The sequence below is a fragment of the Oryctolagus cuniculus genome, chromosome 6, assembly GCF_964237555.1.
Source record: "Oryctolagus cuniculus chromosome 6, mOryCun1.1, whole genome shotgun sequence".
Classification (NCBI taxonomy): Eukaryota; Metazoa; Chordata; class Mammalia; order Lagomorpha; family Leporidae; genus Oryctolagus; species Oryctolagus cuniculus.
This window is the reverse complement of record NC_091437.1, coordinates 63521810-63543892: the sequence shown is the minus strand read 5'-3', so window position 1 is coordinate 63543892 and position 22083 is coordinate 63521810. Positions and strand designations below refer to the sequence as shown.

The following is a 22083-nucleotide window of genomic DNA, read 5'->3' as shown; positions in this document are numbered from 1 at the left end:
GAGCCAGCCGCGTCTGGAACCCGCTGTCCCCGCACGCTGCCCACATGGGCCAGGAGCGCCGGCTGGAAAATGTCCCGCAACCTTCTCTATACAAGGTTGGCGACCAAATGGGATAACTCGTTACCCGCTTCTCTGTGTTAAGAGAGGAGTCAAGTGAGGAGTGTGAAAGTACCGCAGAAATGAATTCACTCATCCATTTAACGGGCAATTATTAAGCGCCTAAGGGCACATGGACCACCACAGCCTCGCCCACGTTCCCCTCGCAGGTCGCTAGCTCCAGTCCCGCCATGGGGAGGGCGTCTCCCCACGCCCCGCTTTTCTCCCACGGAACTCCGGGTGATGACCTTATTCAAAATGGCGCTGGCAGCCTCGGGGGCTAATGCGGCGGCGCGGACTCCGCGTGCCCTCTGACCTGCTGGCAGCGGGTGGAGGGGAGCCGGGCGCCGCCATATTGGCTGTTGTCCTGTGTGGGGAGCGGCGGCGGCGGCGGCGGCAGCGGCAGCGGCGTGAACGAAGCGAGGGAGCGGCAACGCGGCAGCATGACTCGGAGGCGTAGCAGGCCCAGCGGCGGCGCGGGCCGGCGCGAGCGGGCGCGGGCCACGGGGCTGCAGAAGCCCCAAGCGCCCGAGCCCCCGCCGCCGCCGCCGCCGCCACCGCCGCCGAGCCTAGAAGCGGGAGCGGGTGCAGGGCCCCCGGAGGCGCCAGCCGAGCCCGACCGCGACGGCCTCAGGGAGGAGGACGAGCCCCAGCTGGCGCCCGGCCCGCAGGTAGGAGCGAGCGAGGCGATTCCGGCGGCTCCGGGCTTTCATCTTCCCGGAGCGGGGCGGGGCGGGACCGGGACCGGGGCCGGGGCTGGGATTGGGATTGGGATTGGGATTGGAGCTAGTCGGGGGCTGAGGCTGTCTCTCCCTGGGCAGGAGTGGAGAATGGACCCTTCTCCCCAGAGGCGAGGCTCTGCCCGTCCTCCTACGACCAGGTTGAAGCCGTTCCCCACTGCCAGAGGCTAAACGTTCTGGCTGTCCACCCACCCCGGGACTGGGCTGTGATCCCGAGGCCACAGCTCAACTATGCGCCCGCCACCTCCCTCGGCCCACCTGCACCCCCACCTGCCCACAGGCCGTCTCCGGGCGCTGGAGCTTGCAAGGCTGCAGTCCCTGGCCTCTCCCATTGGGAGCAGCTCCACTCCTTCCCCCGCACTGCCTGCAGCCACTGGCCCCTGAGCAGCTGTGCCCCTGGCATCCAGAGCGTTTGGAGCAGATAGCATTTGGTGGGGTTCCTGCCCTGAGGTGAAACCTGCCCTCTCTCCCCAGTACCCATGTCCCACAAGGCGGCCCACTCCGACCCTCAGATCCCTGGTTTGGCGAATCCTGCTGAAAGGGAGCAGTAGGAGGATTCTCCAAAGCTTCCAGCTTGCCACCTGGAAGAAGGTCACATTCTTTTGATCACAGGAGATAATAGGAGGTACCCTGCCAGTGTTCACATAGAGGCGGGGTTGGCACGGGCCACAATTGCCGTGGGAGGGTTGTGGCCCCCGGGGCGGGTGGCTCGCCCTCAGCTTGCTCTGACAAAAGAGTTCTGAGTTGGTCTTTTGGCTGAGCCTGCAGAAGGAGGCAGGCTCCTGCAGGAGTCTTGGAGGGTCGGATGCAGCGCCGGATGAGGATGAGGCGTGGCGGAAGATGCGTTTGGCTCTGCAGACACTGCATCGGGCAGCAGGGGACTCTGGGAGGCTGGTGCAGCCAGAAGGCATGGCTCTTGACAGCCTTCTAGTAGAATCTCTGGAATTGTGCATGTGAGTGGGGATGCCGCTTGGGGTCCCTTTCCCAGAAAGCCTTCCCTGACCTCCCCGGTTAAGGCAGGCACCCCGTCCGTGTCCACAGCTCTCTGCTTCCCGCTGGTAGCTCTTGATGTTTCTGTCCCGGCACTGGACTGTGAACTCCACGGGGACTCAATGTCTTCCATCTCTGATCCTTCACGCCTAGCCCAGAGCCTTGCTGATACGGGGTAGAAATAACTAGGAGAATGAGAACGCATGACTCAGTCCAGGACCTGGGCTGATTGTAACCCAGTTTCTCTGCTGGTCTCCTTTGGGTCTCAGATCACATAGAGGTTTTTAACTAATGAAAACCACCACTAATTAAGAGTCAGAAAACTGACTTCCTACACCCCCTCCCCCAGGGAGATACCCAGGTTGGACCCCACACCTCCTGGGTCCTGCTTCCAACCCTGGGGCTGCTTCCCCTTCTAATCAACAAGGGGAGAATAAGGGGCCCCGGGGAGCTGACATTGTCTCCTTCCAGTTTGGCCCATATAACATTTTAGGGTCCCTGCCACATAGAGGAGCCAAAAAGCTTGGCTGAAGACTTGACCGTTCCATTTTTATTAAGGTCATGCCTTTTCCCAAGTGCTGTTAAGCTCCATTCACTCCGTGTACCTACCCCACTGCTTGACCTGCTAGTTGATTCATTTATTCATGCCAGGCACTTCACACACCTTACCTCTAGCTTCCTGCCACCCGGCTATTTCTCCCCAGTGTTTAGCACAAATGTGGAGTTGACTATTGATCGAATGATTCGTCTGCTTTTGTATATAAACCATGAGAGCGCAGGAAACATCTCAGTCACCATTGTAGCCCTTAGCCTGGTGATTAACAAACTAAATTAACAAAGGATCTACCTATTATTACCCTATTTTTCAGATGAAGAAACAGAAACCCAGAGCAGCTAAACAAATGACTCCCACTATAGGTTTCAGGCCAAAAAGCCACTGCCCAAATGACTCCCACTGCAGGTTTCAGACAAAAAAAAAAGGATGGGGGGGAACCCACTTCAGAGTACTTTGGGGGATTTTTACAAGGTATTTAAAAAAGAAAAAAAAAAGAAACACAGCTACAGAGGTGAAATAAACGGGCAAACTCTGTTCTGACTGTGCCCCACTGTGGATGCAGGCATGCCTTTGATGGGGATCTCTGGCTCCCACAACCCTCATAACCCTGTCTTATGTCCACAGAGCAGGTAAAGGAGACAAAATACAATGCCAGGTGCCGAACCAAATCCAAAGGCAGCAAATGAGACCACTTCCAGTCCACAGACTTGCGATGAGGTCTCAGTATACACATTGTTCTGTTTAATTTTTATTTTAACTTGAGTCAATATTTTGAAAACTACAAGGTTTCTCACAGGTCTGGTTTTGTGCCTCTTCTTAAAACTCTATAAACATCTGGCGATGCTGGGTCCAAACCCACCAGGCAGTCACTGCAGTCTGGGCAGCATCTGCCTTCGTTGGGTCCCATGATCCCACAGGCCTCGCTGGTTCTCTTTCAATGACCCAGAGGTGTGCAAGGTTAATTAGGGTTCCCAAAGGCTGTCCTTCTGTTGTCTCAGGCCACTAAGCCACATGAAGCTGTTCACTGAGAACCCAAATTTTCTTTAATGATGTAACAAGACCAAAACAGGTGCTGCCTTATTAGTGCGGGAAGAACAAAACCAGAAAGCAACTTAAGCAGCAGTCGAGGGAGGGAAGGTGCAGGCAGGGTTGAACTCCCAGCGCGCTCTCCCACCTTGGTGGCTGTGGGCCCATTTCCCCCTCTCAACCTCATCAACAACTGTACAAGAGTGTGAAGCAGCCCACTGAGACCTAGGAAGCAGAGGCACTTCCCCAAGAGGTGTCGGGGCTGTGCCAGTGGGACATCCGCAGCTGAGTGCCCTCGCCTGCCAGCCCTGCCCGCTGTCTTTGGTCTCTCTTGGACCATTCAAGAGTCCAGGTGCACAGTGAGCCCCTAGGAGACTTGCTAGACTATACACCAGTACTGGGGCAGGTGTGGAGACATCGTGTGGGCTCAGCTTACCCTTCTCCACCTCGTGTTCCCCTCCTCTAAGCACTCTGCAGCATCCCCTGGGACTTTGCCCAGGCTCGTTTAAAGGGACTCTTGAGACCCAGTTCTTCCATTGCTCAGAGTAAAGCTGCTCCCTCAAGGAATTGGAGCAGGTGATCAGTCAGTGTCTTTATTAAAACCATCTCATTAAGTGTAATTCACTCAGCAAGCATCAAAATGACCTCTGTGCCAGGGCCTTTATTTGGGGCACAGGTGGATGAGGTAGGCCCTGTCCTCGGGGGCCTTCCCCTTATAATCCCTGCCCACCCAGCCTGCGCCACTTCCATTGCCCTTGGAGGGAGTGATACAGAACAGGGGATCCTGCCAACTCTGCTGCTTTTTTGTCAGCCAGTAGAAACTGCAGAAATGCCAAAGGTTTTAAGATGACCCATCCACTCAGGGTTTTCAGTTTTTTATTTCCTTAAAACGCCCCTGAGCTATAATCTCAATGTCTGATATCAGGTGGATGATTAGGATCCTAACGCTCTCATTTACTACACCTAGCATTTTTGAGAGCAGGGATTTTAAGTCATTTTTAAGGTATGTGCTGTACATGGTTCTTAAACTATAATAAGAGAAGTTAGACTTCTCCCACTTTGCTCTTACCTGCCCCTACTGCTTTGCCAGGCTGGTGGCCACCATTTAGGCCAGCCATTGCACACATGCTGTGATACCCTGGCTTCCTCTCGCCTGGCGTTTGTGTATTGTGCAAACTAAGTGACCCCTCATCTGTCCCAGGTCCTGGGCTAGCTGGGAATGCAGGGAGGAATCAGACACAACCCTTGCCCACCAAGAGCTTTTAGTCTGGAGAATATGTATATGATAACTGCGTTGATGCTGGAAGAAGGTATAACTTCTGCATCCTCTGAGTCCTGGGTCCTAATAAATGACCTTTGGAAGTGTTTCAGCCTCTCCATTTGTTTCCTTAGGCACAGGGATGACAGTGAATCCAGGCTCACAGGGTCAGTGGTAGGGTCCAGCAGTACAAGTACCATGTGTCATGTGCTTCGCACAAGTGGGAGCTGTGATCAGTGGTGGCTGTGGATGCTTGGCACTGAGCATGCCCACGACATGGTGACCTCAAGGATAGGTCAGGGAAGGCTTCTCAGAGCCTGCAAGGCTGAGCACAAGTTCTCCAGGGGACAAGGCAGGAGAAGGTGTCTTAACCAAGGGATGATAGATACAAAGACCCAGAGAGGACAGCTGCCCAGCTCATTTTTAGAGTGCTGGGAGATCAGGCTGAAGAGGTTAGCAGGTTTGGGCTGCATCCTGTAGGCAGAGACGAAGCCATGAAAGGTTTTAAGAAGGAAAGTGAACACAAAGTTCTTTCTGATAGCAGGTAAGGAGGTAATTCTCTGTGGGAAAGGCAGTAGTGACTGCTTGATGCCATTTGTCCCTCAACCCAGCCTGGCTGTCATAGCCTCTGCTTTGCTGGGCACTGTCAGACCTGAAGAATGTGCCTCCAGGCCTGGATCTCAGGAATCTATTGTTGTCCAGTTGCCCCAGGTGATTCTGAGTGTGGCTGGATCTGGAAACTGAAGAGTTGAGGAGGCCCAGAGTGTTCCTCAAAGAATGGGACTCCCCAGGGAGGGCTTTTCCACAAGCAGGCATAGGAACACCCTTAGTTTAAGAAGAAACATGCAACCTTCCTGCAGTCCTCCAGGTGTCCTGTGAACAGAATGCTCCAGCTGCTAAGATTCCGTTGTGTGCCCAGTTCTCCCCCTGCCCACTGTGTGCCGTAGCCTCTGCTACAAGACAGGAACACAGTGACTCATGGGACATAGGCTTTGCCCTTGAAAAGTCATTTCTGTGGAAAGGATGGATTTCAACCACTAGAATCATCTCTTCCAGCAATATGTTTAAAAAGTGTTAGAACATTCCAGAACAAAGTCCAGTTCATTCTACCTGGGACGGAGGAGGAGGAGGCAGAGAGCAGCATGCATGGTGGTGTGGCTGGGCAAAGGGATGTCTCACTGTCCTCCAGGGCAGGCTGTGGAGAGGCTGAGGAAAGACATGCTCCGGGGGGAGTGCCCTGGGTTTGTGTCCTCCGGTTCCATCGCCATGCTCTCACCCTCATCGTTCTCACTGCAGGCTGCCCCCAGCTGGACAGCTGTGCGTCCTGTAGCCTGTGGAGGAAATGCCGCAGACCCATAGGCCACCGCCTCCGAGTCCCTACTCAAGGCTCTTAGCTCCCTTGGTGATTTCCTTCTCCATTCTGAAATGAGTAATTTCTGAAAAGTGGCCTATGGAAACAAAGGTGGAAAGAAGGGCCCCAGGGACTTACTAGGGAGTTACAGTCATGTTATATAATGTGGACCTGGGGGTTCAAGGAGGCCTTGAGGGTCACTTGTCTAGTCTTCTATCCTGTGCTTCAAGAAATAAATTTGGTTTGGGCAAGTCTCACTTAGTAAGTTTCCCTGTCATTTCTTCCAGGGCAGAAGAGGAAAGAAACTAACGGGTATTGAGCACCTACTGTGTGCCAGGCCCAGGCCAGGTACTTTACGTAATTTATTTCCTTCTGTCCTCACAACTCTGTGAAGCATGGTTTTATTCCCATTTCAGGAGTGAGGGGATTAAGGCTTAGATAACTGGGTACTGTTAAGAGTCTGCTGAAGGGAAGAATTGGGATTTGAACTCACAGCTGTGTTGTCTCCAAAGTTCATGCTCTGCATCCCTGCCGTGTGAAAGCTGTGCTTGGGTTAGAGTAGCGGAGTGGCAGTTGGCCTGAGGATGCGGGGGACTCAGCAGCGTGGGCCTTCTAGTGGCTTCTTGCACCAGGATGTCAGCCTTGTGGGGGTGGAGGCTCACTGCCCTGTCCTCGACTCGACTGTACACCCAGAGAGGTTCCTCCAGACTGGCTTTGTGGTGTGAAGCAGCTGTTCCACCTCCCGCGAGGGCTTGAGCCCACACCCCAGTGGGAATTTGCTCCAGGGCACTGAGGGGAGTTGTCAGCTCCTGAGAGTTACCTGCAGCTCTGGCTGCCGGCCTCAGGATGGTCTGCAGTGTCTTAGTTCAGATGGCCCTCTCATCAGGGACTCAGTGATACAGCCTGCCTGTAGCACAGCATGCTGGGGAAGGGGTTGGTGTGGCTGTCCTTTGTGTCAAGCAGCTGAGACGTGTGCCAGATGGACTGTAATCCTGTGTGTGTGCATTCATTCATCCAGTGAATGCCTGCTATGTGCCAGGCCCAGGACAAGCCCAGGTTCCTGGGCATACTTAGATGACCAAGATCCACTCTCTGGCCCCAAAGCACTCACATTCTACCAGCGACTCTGCACAGAATATATTTATGGCATGCTATGGTAGGTGCTGTACTAAAACAATGAGTTCTCCTTAGCCTGCTCTAGCAAAAGCTTCATTGACCCAGGATCTTAGTGGATGAGTTAAGAATTTGCCAAGGAGTAAATGTTTCCCAGCACTTAGTACAATGGTTGGCACAAATGGGGGCTCTGAGGAATATTTGTTGAGTAAAGGAACAAATCGATACTTGTAAGAATGAATGACGGTAGCTGGCCTGGTGAGTTTTTTCTAGGCTAGGGAGGAATCATTTTCTCTGCTTTTCAAAGGGAATTTTAGCTACTGTTGTTGTCTTCTGCCTGCCTTGGTGACCAGGAACCCTTGGAGTTGGGTGCCTTGAGAGAACAGAGAGCTCTAGCCCCAGGGCAGCTGGGTGGGTACAGCATGTGTCTTGGGGAAATCCTGGACAAATGTACACAGACCCTTGGGACTGAAAGGAATCCATAGGAGGAATGAGACCAGAATGAGTGCTGAAATTCAGTCTAGCTTCTGAGCAGTCCTTGGCAGCTGTCTTGTCTGGTGACCAGGGTAATTCTCTGACTTTCCAAATGGTGGGCCCAAGGCCAAGGTGGAACATCAAGTAATGCCACCAACGAGCTGTCCAGAGTGTGCTGCGAGCTGTGATTGTTGTTACCAGTACTGCCTAATGCACAGCCATGCTGACAAGTGCCACAAGAGACTGTCCAGATCAGCAACTCCTGCAGTGTTTAATCTTGGGACCCCTTTGCATTCCTCAGAATTATTGAAGATCTTGTATTTATATTGTGTATATCTTGATATTTACCAAAGTAAATATTAAAGCTGAGAAAGTTTAAAAATAATCACTAGTACATTTAAGAATAAAACTATCATAAATAATTTCTTATAAAAAATAACTTTTCTAAAATAAAAATTTAGAATAGTCTAGTTTTCATTTTTGCAAATTTCTTTTTATCTATCTCAATAGAATAAGGCTAGATTCTCATATGCCCCTGTATTCAGTCTGCTGGAATACACTATTATGGTTGAAGAATATGAAAAAAAAATCCAACCTCACATAGACATATAGTTGGGAAAGGGAAAAGTATTTTAGTAGCCTTTCAAGATGATTTTCTTCTTTGAAATCTGAGACCTATCAGTGAAGGTTTTTTACTCGTTTATATTAAAATCCATTGGTTTGTTTAGCACTTCATTTTCATTTTATTTGAAAGGCAGAGAAACAGAAAGAGACAATCCACTGATTGACTCCCCAGGTGCCCACAACAGCCAAGGCTGGACCAGGCTGAAGCCAGGAGCCTGTAACTCAGTCCAGGTTTCCTGTGTAGTGGCAGGGTGCGCATTAGCAGGAAGCGGGAATCAGAAGTGGGGCCCCGTGTTAAACCCGGAACTCGAGTATGTGGTGCAGTGTTCCAGGCAGGTGGTAGCTGGAAGTGGGGCCCCATGTTAAACCTGGAACTCGAGTATGTGGTGCAGTGTCCCAGGCAGGTGGTAGCTGCCACACCAGCGCTCAGGACACCTGCCCACCCCCGCACATGTGCTGTAAATGGATCCTTGACCACTGACTTTGTAATATGCTCCTGTCATTTGGGAAATAGGTTCACTGATCATCCAAATGTTTTCCCATCCTATTTTCTGATACCAAGAGATAATGTGTTAATGTCACCATCAGTTTCATCAGCAAAGTCTTAGGAAGCTGTCAGGCTCATTTGGTGGTGGTCACAAGCTTTCCAAACTCCAGCTTCCATCAGAAAGCTTGAATTTATCATTGACCACAAGTAGTTGTTTTCCTTGAGATGATGGGCTCATTTTGTTTATTTTTTGAGTATATATCTTTGCATTAGCAAATGTCTGCATTAGCAAGAAGCTGGAGTCCGGATCTGGAGGTGTGCATCTGATATGGGATATGACCATCTTAACTGCTAGGCCAAACTGCTGAGAACTCCTGGATATAATAACTGCAGATACTGGCCCCATTCTTGGGTTCTGGCTCCTTCTACTCTGGGGATGTAATCTCCTGCAAGGAACCCTACACTCTCCAGAGGAAGTTCTGGCATTGCTCAGAGTAAATCAGAATTATCTTGGTGCATTTTGGGACAGATCCCAAACCAGCAGAACCTCTAGAACTTTTCCTTGCTTTTCTCCTGTCTTTTGCCTGAGCCTGCTCCTGTACCCTCAGCAGCTCTGAAATTTAAATTGAGGTGAGCTTGAACAGTTAGTTGTTGCCCTGGGCTGCTGGTTTTTTGTTTTGGTTTATTTATTTATTTATTGAAGGTCAGAGTTACAGAGAAAGAAGCCAGGGAAGAGAGAGATCTTCCATTCACTGAGGTTCACTCCTCAGATGGCCGCAATGGCCCCTGCTGAGCTAGGCCAAAGCCAGTAGCTAGGAGCTTCATCCAGGTCTCCAACTCAGGTGGCAGGAGTGGACCATCTGCTGCTGCTTTTCCCAGACTATTAGCAGGGAGCTGGATCAGAAGTGGAGAAGCCAGAACAGGAACTGGCGCCCATATGGGATGCCAGCATCAGTCATTTCCATCAGCCTTTGTGATGGAGGTAAATAATTGGCTTTCATTCACACAGTAAATGGCTGACCATTGTGAGGGGATACCTTGCCAGGTGCTAAAAATAGAGTTTGAGGACAGCAAGTTCTGGGTTGACAGACTCTTCAGGCATAAGGAGTCAAAAATGCTAAAATTTGAAAAATGGCAAGAGGTCACAGTCAAAAGGAACTCTGAACCAAGAACTTTTCTCTGTATCAAAGCAAAAATCTGAAGGAACAGGGCTTAGGATTCTCACCACCCTTTCTGGCCATTGCAGGAATGAAAATATCACAGAGACATGTTCCTGGCTCCACCAGGCATTATGCCCAGCGTTAGGCACCAGGGTCTAGCGTTAAGACAGGAGCTTTGGAGGTGGCCCCTCCAAACTGGCTGGACCAGTTTGAACTTAAGTTGACCAAACTCAGGATCGTGGGTACACTGGTCTCTAGTGCACACTTAGTAAGAGCAGAGCAACCAAGGAGCCTAGTGAGCAGACTGTGCCGGCTGCCTGGACCCCTCGAGCTATACTGTCAACATCGCCCATGTCTTAGCCTCTAACAGCTGTATGCCAGGGGAGTGGCAGCCCTGCTTCAGTGAGAGCTTAGTCTGCTTTCTGGGCCCTGGTTTCTTTCTTAAACTGAGAAGCCACTCTGTCCTGTAAAGTTAATTCCATTAATGGCTAATTTCATTTATTTGGTATACTAGTTTGGCTCTGCAGAGAGTCATACTATGTTTCCATTTACTGAGGGTATCATTATAATATGTGAAGGATGGATTCCACACCTGAGATTGGAACTTTGCAGGTGGAGGTCCGGGGTGGAGAAATGGGCCTTTCTGTGCAGGAAGTGGTCATTTCAAGCAGTGTCTCACCAAGCTGCCTGTCAGCTGAATTGCTGTGGGGACATGTCACACGTCTGATTTTGCTACCACATGCCCAGCTCAGCCTGTGCTCGGAGCCTCACCCTGTGCCATACTGTGAGGGATCCAGACAGGAGTCAGAGCTGGTGCTTCTCACCTGGGAGCACAGCCTAGTAGAAGGGACTGCAATGGAAGGCACAAATGCTGTTGCCAGGGCAGTGTGCTGGGAGGTCAGAGCGGGCAAGAGTGCACGGCAGCCCAGACGCTGGGAAAACCCTCAGGACCACCGTCCTGTTTAGGCTGGCCTTTAAGCTAGGCCCGCCTGGCCACATGTGTTGGTAAACAGAGGAAAGAGGGATGTCTGTGCAGAAGTGGGAAGGTGCTGAGAGTGTGTGGAACTTCAGGATCACCTCATGGGGTTGAGGGCAGAGGTGAAGATACCTAACAAGCCACCTTAAATTCGTGGCCCGCGGAAAATCCTCATGCTCTTACACAGTGACATTTATTCTTCCCTGTTGCCGCCATCATGTTGTCGCATGGTGCCACATGTTGCACCTGGCAGTGGACTTGGAGCCTTAGCACATTGGATTCTTACAGACAGGCAGACAGCTTAAGAAGAACTTGTCCAGCTTCAGGCAGCTGTCAGTGACGGGAGGCCCAGGGTTAATGCCGAAGCTAGTGTTCTCCCCACTGTGCCCCAACCCCTCCCACAAGTGCTTGGCACCACCTGCAGTCACATTGGTCACACATTTCACTCATAAGAATTACATATTTTCTTTTTTTCCCCAAAAAATCTTTATCTGAAAGCAGAGTTAAAGAGAGGAGAGACAGAGATCTTCTATCCTCTGACTCACTCCGCAAATGGCTGCAACAGCCAGGGCTGGGCTGGGCTAGGCCAAAACCAGGAGCCAGGAGCTTCCTCCAGGTCTCCCACATGGGTGCAGGGGCCCAAGGAATTGGGCCATGTCTACTGCCTTCCCAAGCCACTAGCAGGGAGCTGGATGGGAAGTGGAGCAGCTGGGACTTGAACTGGCGCCCATATGGGATGCCAGCGCTGAAGGCCATGACTTAACTTGCTGTGCCACAGCGCTGGCCCCTGTACATCTGCTTTTGAAAAGAGAAGCAATGTTTATTGTACTTTGTCTCATATATTAGACATTGGAATGCTTGGGCATGCCTACAAAATTATGTGTAGTGTATTTTGCATGCCGTGGAAGGGACTTTAAGAATAATCTTACTCATCCAAGGTTTTCATCTTGCATAATGACTTTAGAACCTAACATCCAAAAAAAAAAAGAAAATTCTATTTTCTTGTTTTTGTCTAAGGATATGATCATCGTTATAGGGAGAGGTGCTTGGACACAAGCCTTACCTCCTGTACTTGGAGTTACTATGAAACCTTGTACCTATGAAAGGTTCCTTGGGCCAGTTCTCAGAACAGCCTCTTCTGACTTAACTTACCCAAACAGTATCCTCTTCCATCAGCCTCCCACCCATTGCCGTCAGTTCCCATTGCAGCTCTCACAGAGCAACTGCCTGGCTCACCGAAGTGGGCCTTGGCAGGAACTATTTCAGCAGTGTCTGCTTTGATTTCCACGTAGAAAGTTTCTCTGGGACACTTCCCCAAGTTCCTTGTGCTTCCCCCAGTGTTTCATTAGGCTCCTGGTACTACCGTTTGGTGGACCAAAGGTCAAGGACTGAGGTCAGTCTAAGTGTAACATTACAGATAGGATGCTCTGATGGCACCTCATTGTGAGGTACTTTCATGCCAGAAGAAATGATAGCATTTGTTTTATTGCTAGAATGAAGATTATCCCCTTGTTGTTCCCTTAGGCCTGTGCAAATACATGTTATCTCATAGTGAGTAAATTTAGAAGGGTGTATCAGGGGCCAATTGTGTGATAAATCACCCCAGAACTCAGTGACTTAAAACAGCACCATTTACAGTTTCCCGTGAGGCCAAGGCCAAACCGGTGTTGCTGTTGATGCAGGAAGGTGTAGCCTCTTCTCAGCTGGGCTCTCACCTGTGTCTCTGCTCAGACTCAGTCTCCTCTCGCATCTCCCCAGCAGCCACCCTGCTCATGCTCTCATGTTAGGGCAGAGGGGCCAGAGTAAGCAAGCCAGCCACGCAAGAGAGCAAGCAGGGCACGCACACTCTTCCACTGCTGCTGGCAGTGAGTTTGCTAGCATCCTATTGGCCAAAGAATGTGACGTGGCCAAGCGCAGTGTGAGTGGGAGGGGGCTATAATGTAGCAGGGAATGGGAATAACTGGGGCCATTAAATACAGTCAGCCTCCTGGTCAGGAGCCCTCAGTGTGAAAGAACACCTGTACACTTGGACTTCTGGGTCAAGTCTCTCCTAAGAAGGGAAAAAAAAAAAGGTTACATAAGGCTGTGTGCTGGACCTGCGTATGGGCCTGCACAGCCTAGCACTGTGCCTGCTTGTGCAATGATCCTCACGACAACTCTGCAAGGTAGGTAGGAACTGGAGCTCACAGAAGTTAAATAACTTGCTCAAGGTCACCCCACTGACACGTGGTCAGGCAGGGATTAGCACTGCGTGTCTGTCTGACCCTAAAGCCCAGGTTCTTTGCACCATGCTCGCCGCCAGAGTCTGCCTTGCCTCAGCTCCCACACCATTCGTTTTCAATCGAGTGGATGCTGTTTGACTAGCTCTCCAACCCCTCCTTCAAAACATTGCCGCAGTCCTGAAGGAATGGTACAGCGCTAAGAAAACCCATAGGTTCTCCCAAGTTCTCCGTTGACTGGAAGCTTTCCGCCAGAGTGGGTTCATCTGTAGGCTGTACAGGCAGCTTGAGAATTGTCCTAGACATGCTGGGGGTAGGGGGTGGCTTCTCTTCTCACCTCTAAGAGCTGAACTCGGGGCCTTAGAACATTTGAGCACGAGCTTTGGAGTCAGACTCGCTGGGGTTCGGCCGTTCGCTAGCTCTGTAATCTTGGGCAACTCATTTAACTTCTTGAAATCTGTTTCTTCATCTAAAAAAAATGGGAATAAGAACACCTCATTTGCAGAGCTGTTACAAGGACTAAAATTAAATTATGTCTATAAAGTGCCTAACCCAGTGCCTGGCACGGAATAAGTGGCATCACTAACACTAATGGTAGCAGCATTTCGAAGGAGAGCCTTTCCCCCTCCTGGGAAACCCTGTTTCTGTCTGTTGGACAGGTCCCCCCCACCGCCAGCCAGTCTGTGCAGACTTGCTGCCTGCTCTGTCACCGGGAACGGAAAGGCTGGGAAGAAGGCCCTTCACAAAATGGACTGGTGTTGCAGGGTGAGAAGCTGCCCCCTGACTTCATGCCAAAGCTCGTCAAGAATCTGCTAGGCGAGATGCCTCTGTGGGTCTGCCAGAGTTGCCGAAAGAGCATGGAGGAAGATGAAAGACAGACAGGTCGAGAGCATGCAGTGGCGGTAGGTAACCGCTGACAGGGAGTCTCCACATACAGGAGGCCGCCTCCCCAGAGCAGGCAGGCTATCCTTCCCCGTCCTCTGTGGTGGCTTTCCTGGTGCACCCCACACCCGGGCGCCGAGAGGCCGCTGGGCTGCCCTGACGGCACTGGTGGCTCGGGTCCACGTTTAGGGGAAGAGGAAAGGCCCTCGGCAGAGTCTATGTGCAGGATGAGGGCTCACTCCTAGGTACTGGTGGAGTATAATCCCGTCTTCTCGTGGGACCCTGCTGCCTTCAGCTCTGTAGCAGCTCAAAAGCCATCTAGTGCTGCAGAGAGAACACTTTGAGGGCCTGAAATGGTCTCACTTGAGATAACCGGGGGCCATCTGAGTCTGCCATCCTGTGAGACACGGTGGCCAGAGTCTCCTCGTTCTCATTGCGCTGCAGACCTTCTCTTGACTCGGGACTGATGGCACTTTAGGACTCCTATCCTCCTGTAGGCAGCCTCACCACTCTCCGAGGACTCCTGTCCTCCTGTGGGCCGCCCTCACCACTCTCCCAGGACTCCTGTCCTCCTGTGGGCCGCCCTCACCACTCTCCCAGGACTCCTGTCCTCCTGTGGGCAGCCTCACCACTCTCCCAGGACTCCTGTCCTGTGGGCAGCCTCACCACTCTCCCAGGACTCCTCTCCTCCTGTGGGCCGCCCTCACCACTCTCCCAGGACTCCTGTCCTCCTGTGGGCCGCCCTCATCACTCTCCCAGGACTCCTGTCCTCCTGTGGGCAGCCTCACCACTCTCCCAGGACTCCTCTTCTCCTGTGGGCCGCCCTCACCACTCTCCCAGGACTCCTGTCCTCCTGTGGGCAGCCTCACCACTCTCCCAGGACTCCTGTCCTCCTGTGGGCCGCCCTCACCACTCTCCCAGGACTCCTGTCCTCCTGTGGGCCGCCCTCACCACTCTCCCAGGACTCCTGTCCTCCTGTGGGCAGCCTCACCACTCTCCCAGGACTCCTCTCCTCCTGTGGGCCGCCCTCACCACTCTCCCAGGACTCCTGTCCTCCTGTGGACAGCCTCACCACTCTCCCAGGACTCCTGTCCTCCTGTGGACAGCCTCACCACTCTCCCAGGACTCCTGTCCTCCTGTGGGCAGCCTCACCACTCTCCCAGGACTCCTGTCCTCCTGTGGGCCGCCCTCACCACTCTCCCAGGACTCCTGTCCTCCTGTGGACAGCCTCACCACTCTCCCAGGACTCCTGTCCTCCTGTGGGCAGCCTCACCACTCTCCCAGGACTCCTCTTCTCCTGTGGGCCGCCCTCACCACTCTCCCAGGACTCCTGTCCTCCTGTGGGCTGCCCTCACCACTCTCCCAGGACTCCTGTCCTCCTGTGGGCAGCCTCACCACTCTCCCAGGACTTCTGTCCTCCTGTGGGCAGCCTCACCACTCTCCCAGGACTCCTGTCCTCCTGTGGGACACCCTCACCACTCTCCCAGGACTCCTGTCCTCCTGTGGGATGCCCTCACCACTCTCCCAGGCCCTCGATCACAGGTCACCTCTGCACCTGCCACAATCTGTCCCCCAAATCCACCTCCTGCAACTGGGAGCACCACAGCCCCCTCCCAGCCAAAGCCTGGCCCTGACTTGTCCTTCCTTGTGCTTTGGCCATGGCGTAAGGGGCCTGGAGGAGGGGCCTCCTGTGGGGTAAGCTGAGGCAACAGAGGGTCACCCCCACTGTTGAGTGTCTGACCATGTGCCTTTTTCTTCCCCCTTCTCCAGATCTCCTTGTCACACACATCCTGCAAATCGCAGTCTTGTGGGGGTGACTCCCCTTCCTCTTCCTCGTCCTCTTCATCGTCCTCCTCCTCCTCCTCGTCCTCCTGCCATGGGAACTCAGGAGACTGGGATCCCAGCTCGTTCCTGTCGGCACACAAGCTCTCAGGCCTCTGGAACTCCCCGCACTCCAGTGGGGCTGTGCCAGGCAGCTCGCTTGGGAGTCCTGCCATCCCGGGTGAGTCTCCAAGCCTAGGAGAGCCCCAGGAACCATCCTTGTAGACAGCCACATTTCCATGCAGAGGAAGCCAGTGATGGAGTACTAAAATCACTTAAAAGTGGAGCTGCTGTGACAGAGGCGAGGGCAGCCCAGACTCTGACTATGGAAGTGAAGTTGACACGACTGCTGGTAGGGGAAAGTTCTCATTGGCTGTGACAGCTGTTCACATTGGATCTCAGAGGGCCTGGCAGGCACCTTCTGAGTAGAAGTGGAGCCTGGGAGGCCTTGAGGGAAATAGGACGTAGATCACGTAGCACCAGAGCCCTGCAGCGCCGTGGACAACCTGGGGACCCTGGTTCCCCAGGCCTCATTAAGGGGCAGGTGTAAAAACACTACGTTCTTCTACAAGAGGGTGGCAGCATGGGCTGCCCTGAGTATTAGCTAATTTAGTAGCTGTAGAAGCCACCTTTGCTCTGAGATAACTCTCAGAGACCCAGAGAAGAAACCCTTGGGTTACTGATTTTTTATGTAAATATGGTTTCTGGTCCTACTTCTGAGTGGAGCAATATTCAGATTAGGAGAATTTAGCAGCACATAATTCCAGTTACTTTGGTGCATGAGCCAGAAAGACTTATCAAAGCGTTGTCCTCCTTCTGGGGCCCCTGGGGAGTCGGGCATCCACTGGCTGCTTGGATCCACGTGGCCCAAGGGTACAGCCCAGCCTGCTGTTTCGCTGGCTTCTGCCCTGGACCCAAGGAAAACCTGTGCATAAGCAAGTCCTTGCGGGACCCTGAGTGAGAACACACACCTGCTGTTCACACCACAGCAGCAGCAGCATGGGGCCAGGACTCCCGCCGCTTTCTCCCTTGGTCCCGGGCTCCTCAAGCCCATCTAGCTATGCTGCTGCCTCTAGAGTCCTCCAGCCCCCGGGCTCCTATGTAAGAGGCGCTGCCCAGAGTAAGCAGGATGTGGCAGTGAAGCTGGGGTTTCCTTCCCTGCTCTGGACTCCCACTCTGACCCTTTTTTCCCCACTCCACCCACAGGTGAGGCTTTTCCCGTCTCGGAGCACCACCAGCACCCAGACCTCACTGCTCCCCCTAACAGCCCCACCGGCCACCATCCCCAGCCAGCATCTCTGATGCCGTCTCACCTCGGCTCCTTCGGCTCACCACCCCACTCACACCTGCTGCCCACCACCCTGGCAGCGCCCTTCCCCACCCAGGCTTCAGAGTGTCCTGTGGCTGCCGCTGCCGCCCCCCACCCCCCAGGGCCGTGTCAGAGCCCCCACCTGCCTTCCACCAGCATGCCGCTCCTGAAGATGCCACCGCCGTTCTCAGGGTGCAGCCACCCCTGCAGCGGGCACTGTGGCGGGCCCCTCCTCCCACCTCCGGGCTCTCAGCCACTCCCTAGCACTCCCAGGTAAGCCAGTGGCCTGAGGGACATACTCCCTGCTCGTTTCCAGTGTTGGAAAACTTTGCCAAGGGTGACCTAGAGTGGAAATTAAAGGATAAGGCTTCTCATTGTTTTTTCAATTATAAAAGAAATGTGCTTATTATTATTTTAAATTTTTATTTATTTGAGAGAGAGACACACATGGACACAGCTCCCATCTGCCCGTTCATTTCCCAAATATGCACAAGGGCCCCCAGCCAGGAACTGGCAGCCTAGTCCAAGTTGCCGTAGAGGGTGGCGGGAACCCAGGTACTGGAGCCATCTCTGCTGCCTCTGAGAGTCTGTATTAGCAGGAAGTTGGAGTCAGACAACTTCAGAGCCAGAAAAAAAGACAGAGCCAGGTACTGAGGCCAGGTGCTGTGGTGTGGGACCTGGGCCTCTTAATCCCTAGGCTGAGTGCCCACCCTTATCTTTGGATCAATTCAAAAATATATGAAGAAGGAAAAAGTGTTCTCACCACCTAAAAATAAACTTGTAACGTTAAGGTGTGTCTTCTTCAGGATGTTTCTATATACAAAGAATAATTAGGGGGCCGACGTAGAAGGTTCAGCCTCCGCCTGCAGTGCCAGCGTCCCGTATGGGTACCGGTTGGAGTCCCAACTGCTCCACTTCCAATCCAGCTTCCTGCTAATGTGCCTGGGAAAGCAGCAGAATATGGCCCAAGTGCTTGGGCCCCACATGGAAGACCTAGAAGAAGCCCCTGGCTTTGGCCTAGCCCAGCCCTGGCCGTTGCAGCTATGTGGGCCTGAACCAGCAGATGGAAGATCTCTCTCCTCTCTGTTCTCTGCCTTTCAAGTAAATAAATAAATCTTTCCAAAAAATAAAGAGGAATTAGGTGCATTTTGGCACAGCTGTTTGATGTGGCAGCTCTCCTTTAACATTGCACTGTGGTCACCTCCCCAGGGGCAGTTCTTCAGAGGACGTTCCAGTGACTGCACGGTATCTTACTATGTAGTTCTGCACAATTTACTATTCTCCGCCCACCCCCTTCCTGACATTTAGACATTTTTGTTGTTAACCCATGGTAAATAAGGTGAGCATAGCATCTTTTTTTTTTTTTTTTTTTTTTTTTGACAGAGTGGACAGAGAGAGAGAGAAAGGTCTTCCTTTTGCCGTTGGTTCACCCTCTAATGACTGGTGCAGCCGGCGCCAGGAGCCAGGTGCTTCTCCTGGCCTCCCATACGGGTACAGGGCCCAAGGACCTGGGCCATCCTCCACTGCACTCCCGGACCACAGCAGAGAGCTGGCCTGGAAGAGGGGCAACCGGGACAGAATCCGGTGCCCCAGCCTGGACTAGAACCCGGTGTGCCAGCGCCAAAGGTGGAGGATTAGCCTATTGAGCCACGGCGCTGGCCCGTGAGCATAGCATCTTTGCACCTAAATCTGTCTGAATGAGAAGTTAGGTCCCTTGGGGCGATTGCTGAAAGTAGCTTAAACTGAGAAAGGTTATATTTTTAATAGAAGAGAAAGTTTCAAAAAGTTGATGGCAAATGGAATTAGAAGTTAGTTTTGGTGCAAAAAAAGTTTGAAATCCAGACATCGTTTTTTATTTTTAAAGATTTATTTATTTGGCCGGTGCTGCGGCTAATTAAGCTAATCCTCTGCCTGTTGCACTGGCACTCCAGGTTCTAGTCCCATTCAGGGCACCGGATTCTGTCCCGGTTGCCCCTCTTCCAGGCCAGCTCTCTGCTGTGGCCAGGGAGTGCAGTGGAGGATGGCCCGGGTGCTTGGGACCTGCACCCGCATGGGAGACCAGGAGAAGCACCTGGATCCTGGCTTTGGATCAGCGCGGTACACCGGCCACAGTGCACTGGCCGCGGCGGCCATTAGAGGGTGAACCAACAGTAAAGGAAGACCTTTCTCTCTGTCTCTCTCTCACACTGTCCACTCTGCCTGTCCAAAAAAAAGTTTTTATTTATTTATTTAAATGGCAGAGTTACAGAGCAAGAGCTCTTCCATCTGCTGGTTTACTCTCCAAGTGGTTGCAACAGCCAGGCCTGGGCCAGGTCAAAGCCAGGAGTTGGGAGCTTCCTCTAGGTCTCCCACATGGATGCAGAAGCCCAAGCACCCGGGCCATCTTCCACTTCTTTCTCAGGCATACCAGCAGGGAGCTGGATCAGAAGTGGAGCAGCTGGGACATGAACCGGCTCTCATGAGATGTTAATGTCACAGGCAGTGGCCCAGTTGGCTGTGCTATAATGCTGGCCCCGCATACTTTTTTATAATATGCCCTGAACTTTGAACTTCCCTGGTCTCCCCTGTGGGTTGCAGGGGACTCGAACCAGTGTTCTTACAGGATGCCAGCATCAAAGGCGGCAGCTTAACCCGCTCCATTGCAACACTGCCCCAAACTGGCCCCAGATAATTCCATTCCATGAACTTTTTGAAGTATTCTTGGATTTTTGAAAGTGAATTCTTTGGAGAAGATAGATGTGTATTTTTACATTATAGTTCAGCTGTGTGTCTGTTATGTATTTATATTTTCCCACTCTGAAATCCTGCCCTCCCTGACCTGGCCCCTCGTGATGGTTCTCTGCCACACACACGTCTTTAACACACAGCGTTGCTGGTGTCTGTGGCTTGGCATCCTCTGGTTTCCACCCCATGCCACTCCAGCAGCATGTGTGCTCCTGCGGGCTGTTGTTAGTGGTCAGCTTTAGAGGCTGGTGAGTGCTAACCATAGTTCACTCACTTCACTGTGCACCAGTTGCTGAGCCTGGCAGTCATCCCAACATTTTGGCATTGTAAATAATGTCTCTAAAGATGTCTTTGTCTTTAAAACGTGTTCCCTCTTCTGGATTCTTCCACTTGGAATGGATTTCTCAGGGTGAAAAAAGTTCTCATCAAAGCCGTTTAGGGTTTTATTTTTCTATATTCTCAGCAACACAGGAATTTTCATTTAAAAAAGAAAAAACAAATTTATTAATCTCATAGATGAAGAATGGGGACTTTAGAATACACCACAGGGCTGTGCTGTGGTGTAGCGGGTAAAGCTGCCACCTGCAATGCCGGCATCCCATATGGGCACTTGTTCAAGACCCAGCTGCTCCACTTCCAATCCAGCTCTCTGCTATGGCCTGGGGGAGCAGTAGAAGATGGCCCAAGTCCTTGGGCCCCTGCACCCATGTGGGAGACCTGGAAGAAGCTCCTGGCTCCTGGCTTTGGTCTGCCCTAGCCCTGTCCATTGGTGACCATTTGGAGAGTGAACCAGTACATGGAAGATTGTCTCTGTCTCTCTGTATTTCTGCCTTTCAAATGAATAATAAATCTTTAAAAACAAATACGGTGCAAGCACCCGTGGTAGTGGCTCCTGCCCGGCCTCCCTTTTTAGCCCTTTCCTCATACATAAAGTTCTTTCTAGGAGGGGGCTATGATGGCCTGCCCAGCTCCCTGCCACCTCAGCCTTGGCATGGGGACCGGCCCTGGTGGCACTTCAGCTGCTAATGGCCCAGTTCAGGGCTGTGTCTCATCCTTTCTTAGCCTATGAAAATATTGTTAGAAAACCACCCCCTCCCCCGCAGGGTTCCTGAAATCCAGAGACAGAACACTGTCAGGGGGAATGTGAGCTCTGCACAGACCAGGCCCACATTTGACCACTGGCCCGGCAAGGCAGTCGAGCCCTCTGAGCTTCGCCCTCCACCCCTGCAGACTGGGGAACCTGACACCTTTCACAGGACCTGGGTTGGTTAGAAATGGTGCAGGCAGCAACTCACAGGCCATGAGCCAGAAGACACATTAGCCTTTCCTCAACTCGGTGTCTCGTGGATATGGCAGCCTCACCCACTGGTGTGCAGCAGTGGACCCCGTCACAGGCACCTTGGGAAGTGGAAGGACAGGGGCCTCACTGACCACCCTGAGGAGCCATAAACCCACCTCCTGCTCAGGTGTCTGCTTACTGAGCACCTCTGTGCAAGGTGACTACGCTGCACACTGGGAACCAAAGATGGACATGGCACCTCCCTGCCCTTGGGGACTTCACAGTTGAGTTTAAGAGGCAGATAGACCATTGCCACAAAAGATTAGCAGGACAGAGGGGAGTGTGTCGTGCCCTGGAAGGGGTGTAGGCAGTGGGGGCCAGCAAGGGAGGCACCAGGGAAGCTTCCCGGGAGAGTAGTCTGGATGTGTATGATGGGGCCTGAGGGACAGCCAGGGTGCTCACCCCGCTGTTGTGAGAGGTGCTGACGTGGGCTGACGGTTGTGGGTCTGTGTACGGTGAGACAGGCGGAGGGCAGTGCAGTGGAGACACTGCAGCCTCCTGTGGCGTCCTCTCACCTTTGGCCCTGTCTTTCTCCCTGTCAGCAGGGACCCAGGGTGCAAGGGGCACAAGTTTGCACACAGTGGCCTGGCCTGCCAGCTGCCCCAGCCCTGTGAGGCGGACGAGGGGCTGGGCGAGGAAGAGGACAGCAGCTCCGAGCGAAGCTCCTGCACCTCGTCCTCCACCCACCAGCGAGATGGGAAGTTCTGTGACTGCTGCTACTGTGAGTTCTTCGGCCACAATGCGGTGAGTGAGTCTGCCCGGGCCAGAGAGGGCTGGGGGCCAGCCAAGGTGAGCAAAAGGAGCACCCTGCTCTCCCCAGAGAACCCCCTTGCTTGTGGTGGTCATCACCACACTGGGACCCCCACGGGTCCTCACACCTGCGTCCGCTTGCTTGTGCCCCACAGCACACTGGTGAGGTTGGGGGTTTAAACATTTCT

At 52.7% G+C, this 22083-nt stretch overlaps 1 protein-coding gene across 19 annotated transcripts in view; it reads left to right on the top strand.

Moving 5' to 3' along the window:
• The first annotated feature begins 420 nt into the window (after positions 1-420).
• FAM193B (family with sequence similarity 193 member B) overlaps positions 421-22083 on the top strand; it is a 32810-nt gene continuing 11147 nt past the window's right edge. For 2 of the 19 annotated variants that reach the window (XM_051843663.2, XM_051843658.2), the window contains exons 1-6: positions 421-767; positions 1605-1789; positions 13730-13835; positions 15723-15954; positions 16980-17355; positions 21688-21889. In XM_051843663.2, coding sequence (XP_051699623.1) covers positions 540-767; positions 1605-1789; positions 13730-13835; positions 15723-15954; positions 16980-17355; positions 21688-21889 — 1329 coding nt within the window. In that variant the 5' untranslated portion in view covers positions 421-539. Of the gene's footprint in view, positions 768-1310; positions 1790-6304; positions 6366-13729; positions 13973-15722; positions 15955-16979; positions 17356-21687; positions 21890-22083 lie in introns of those variants that run through there. The other 17 variants (XM_008255477.4, XM_051843661.2, XM_051843665.2 and 14 more) reach the window with 15 other exon arrangements.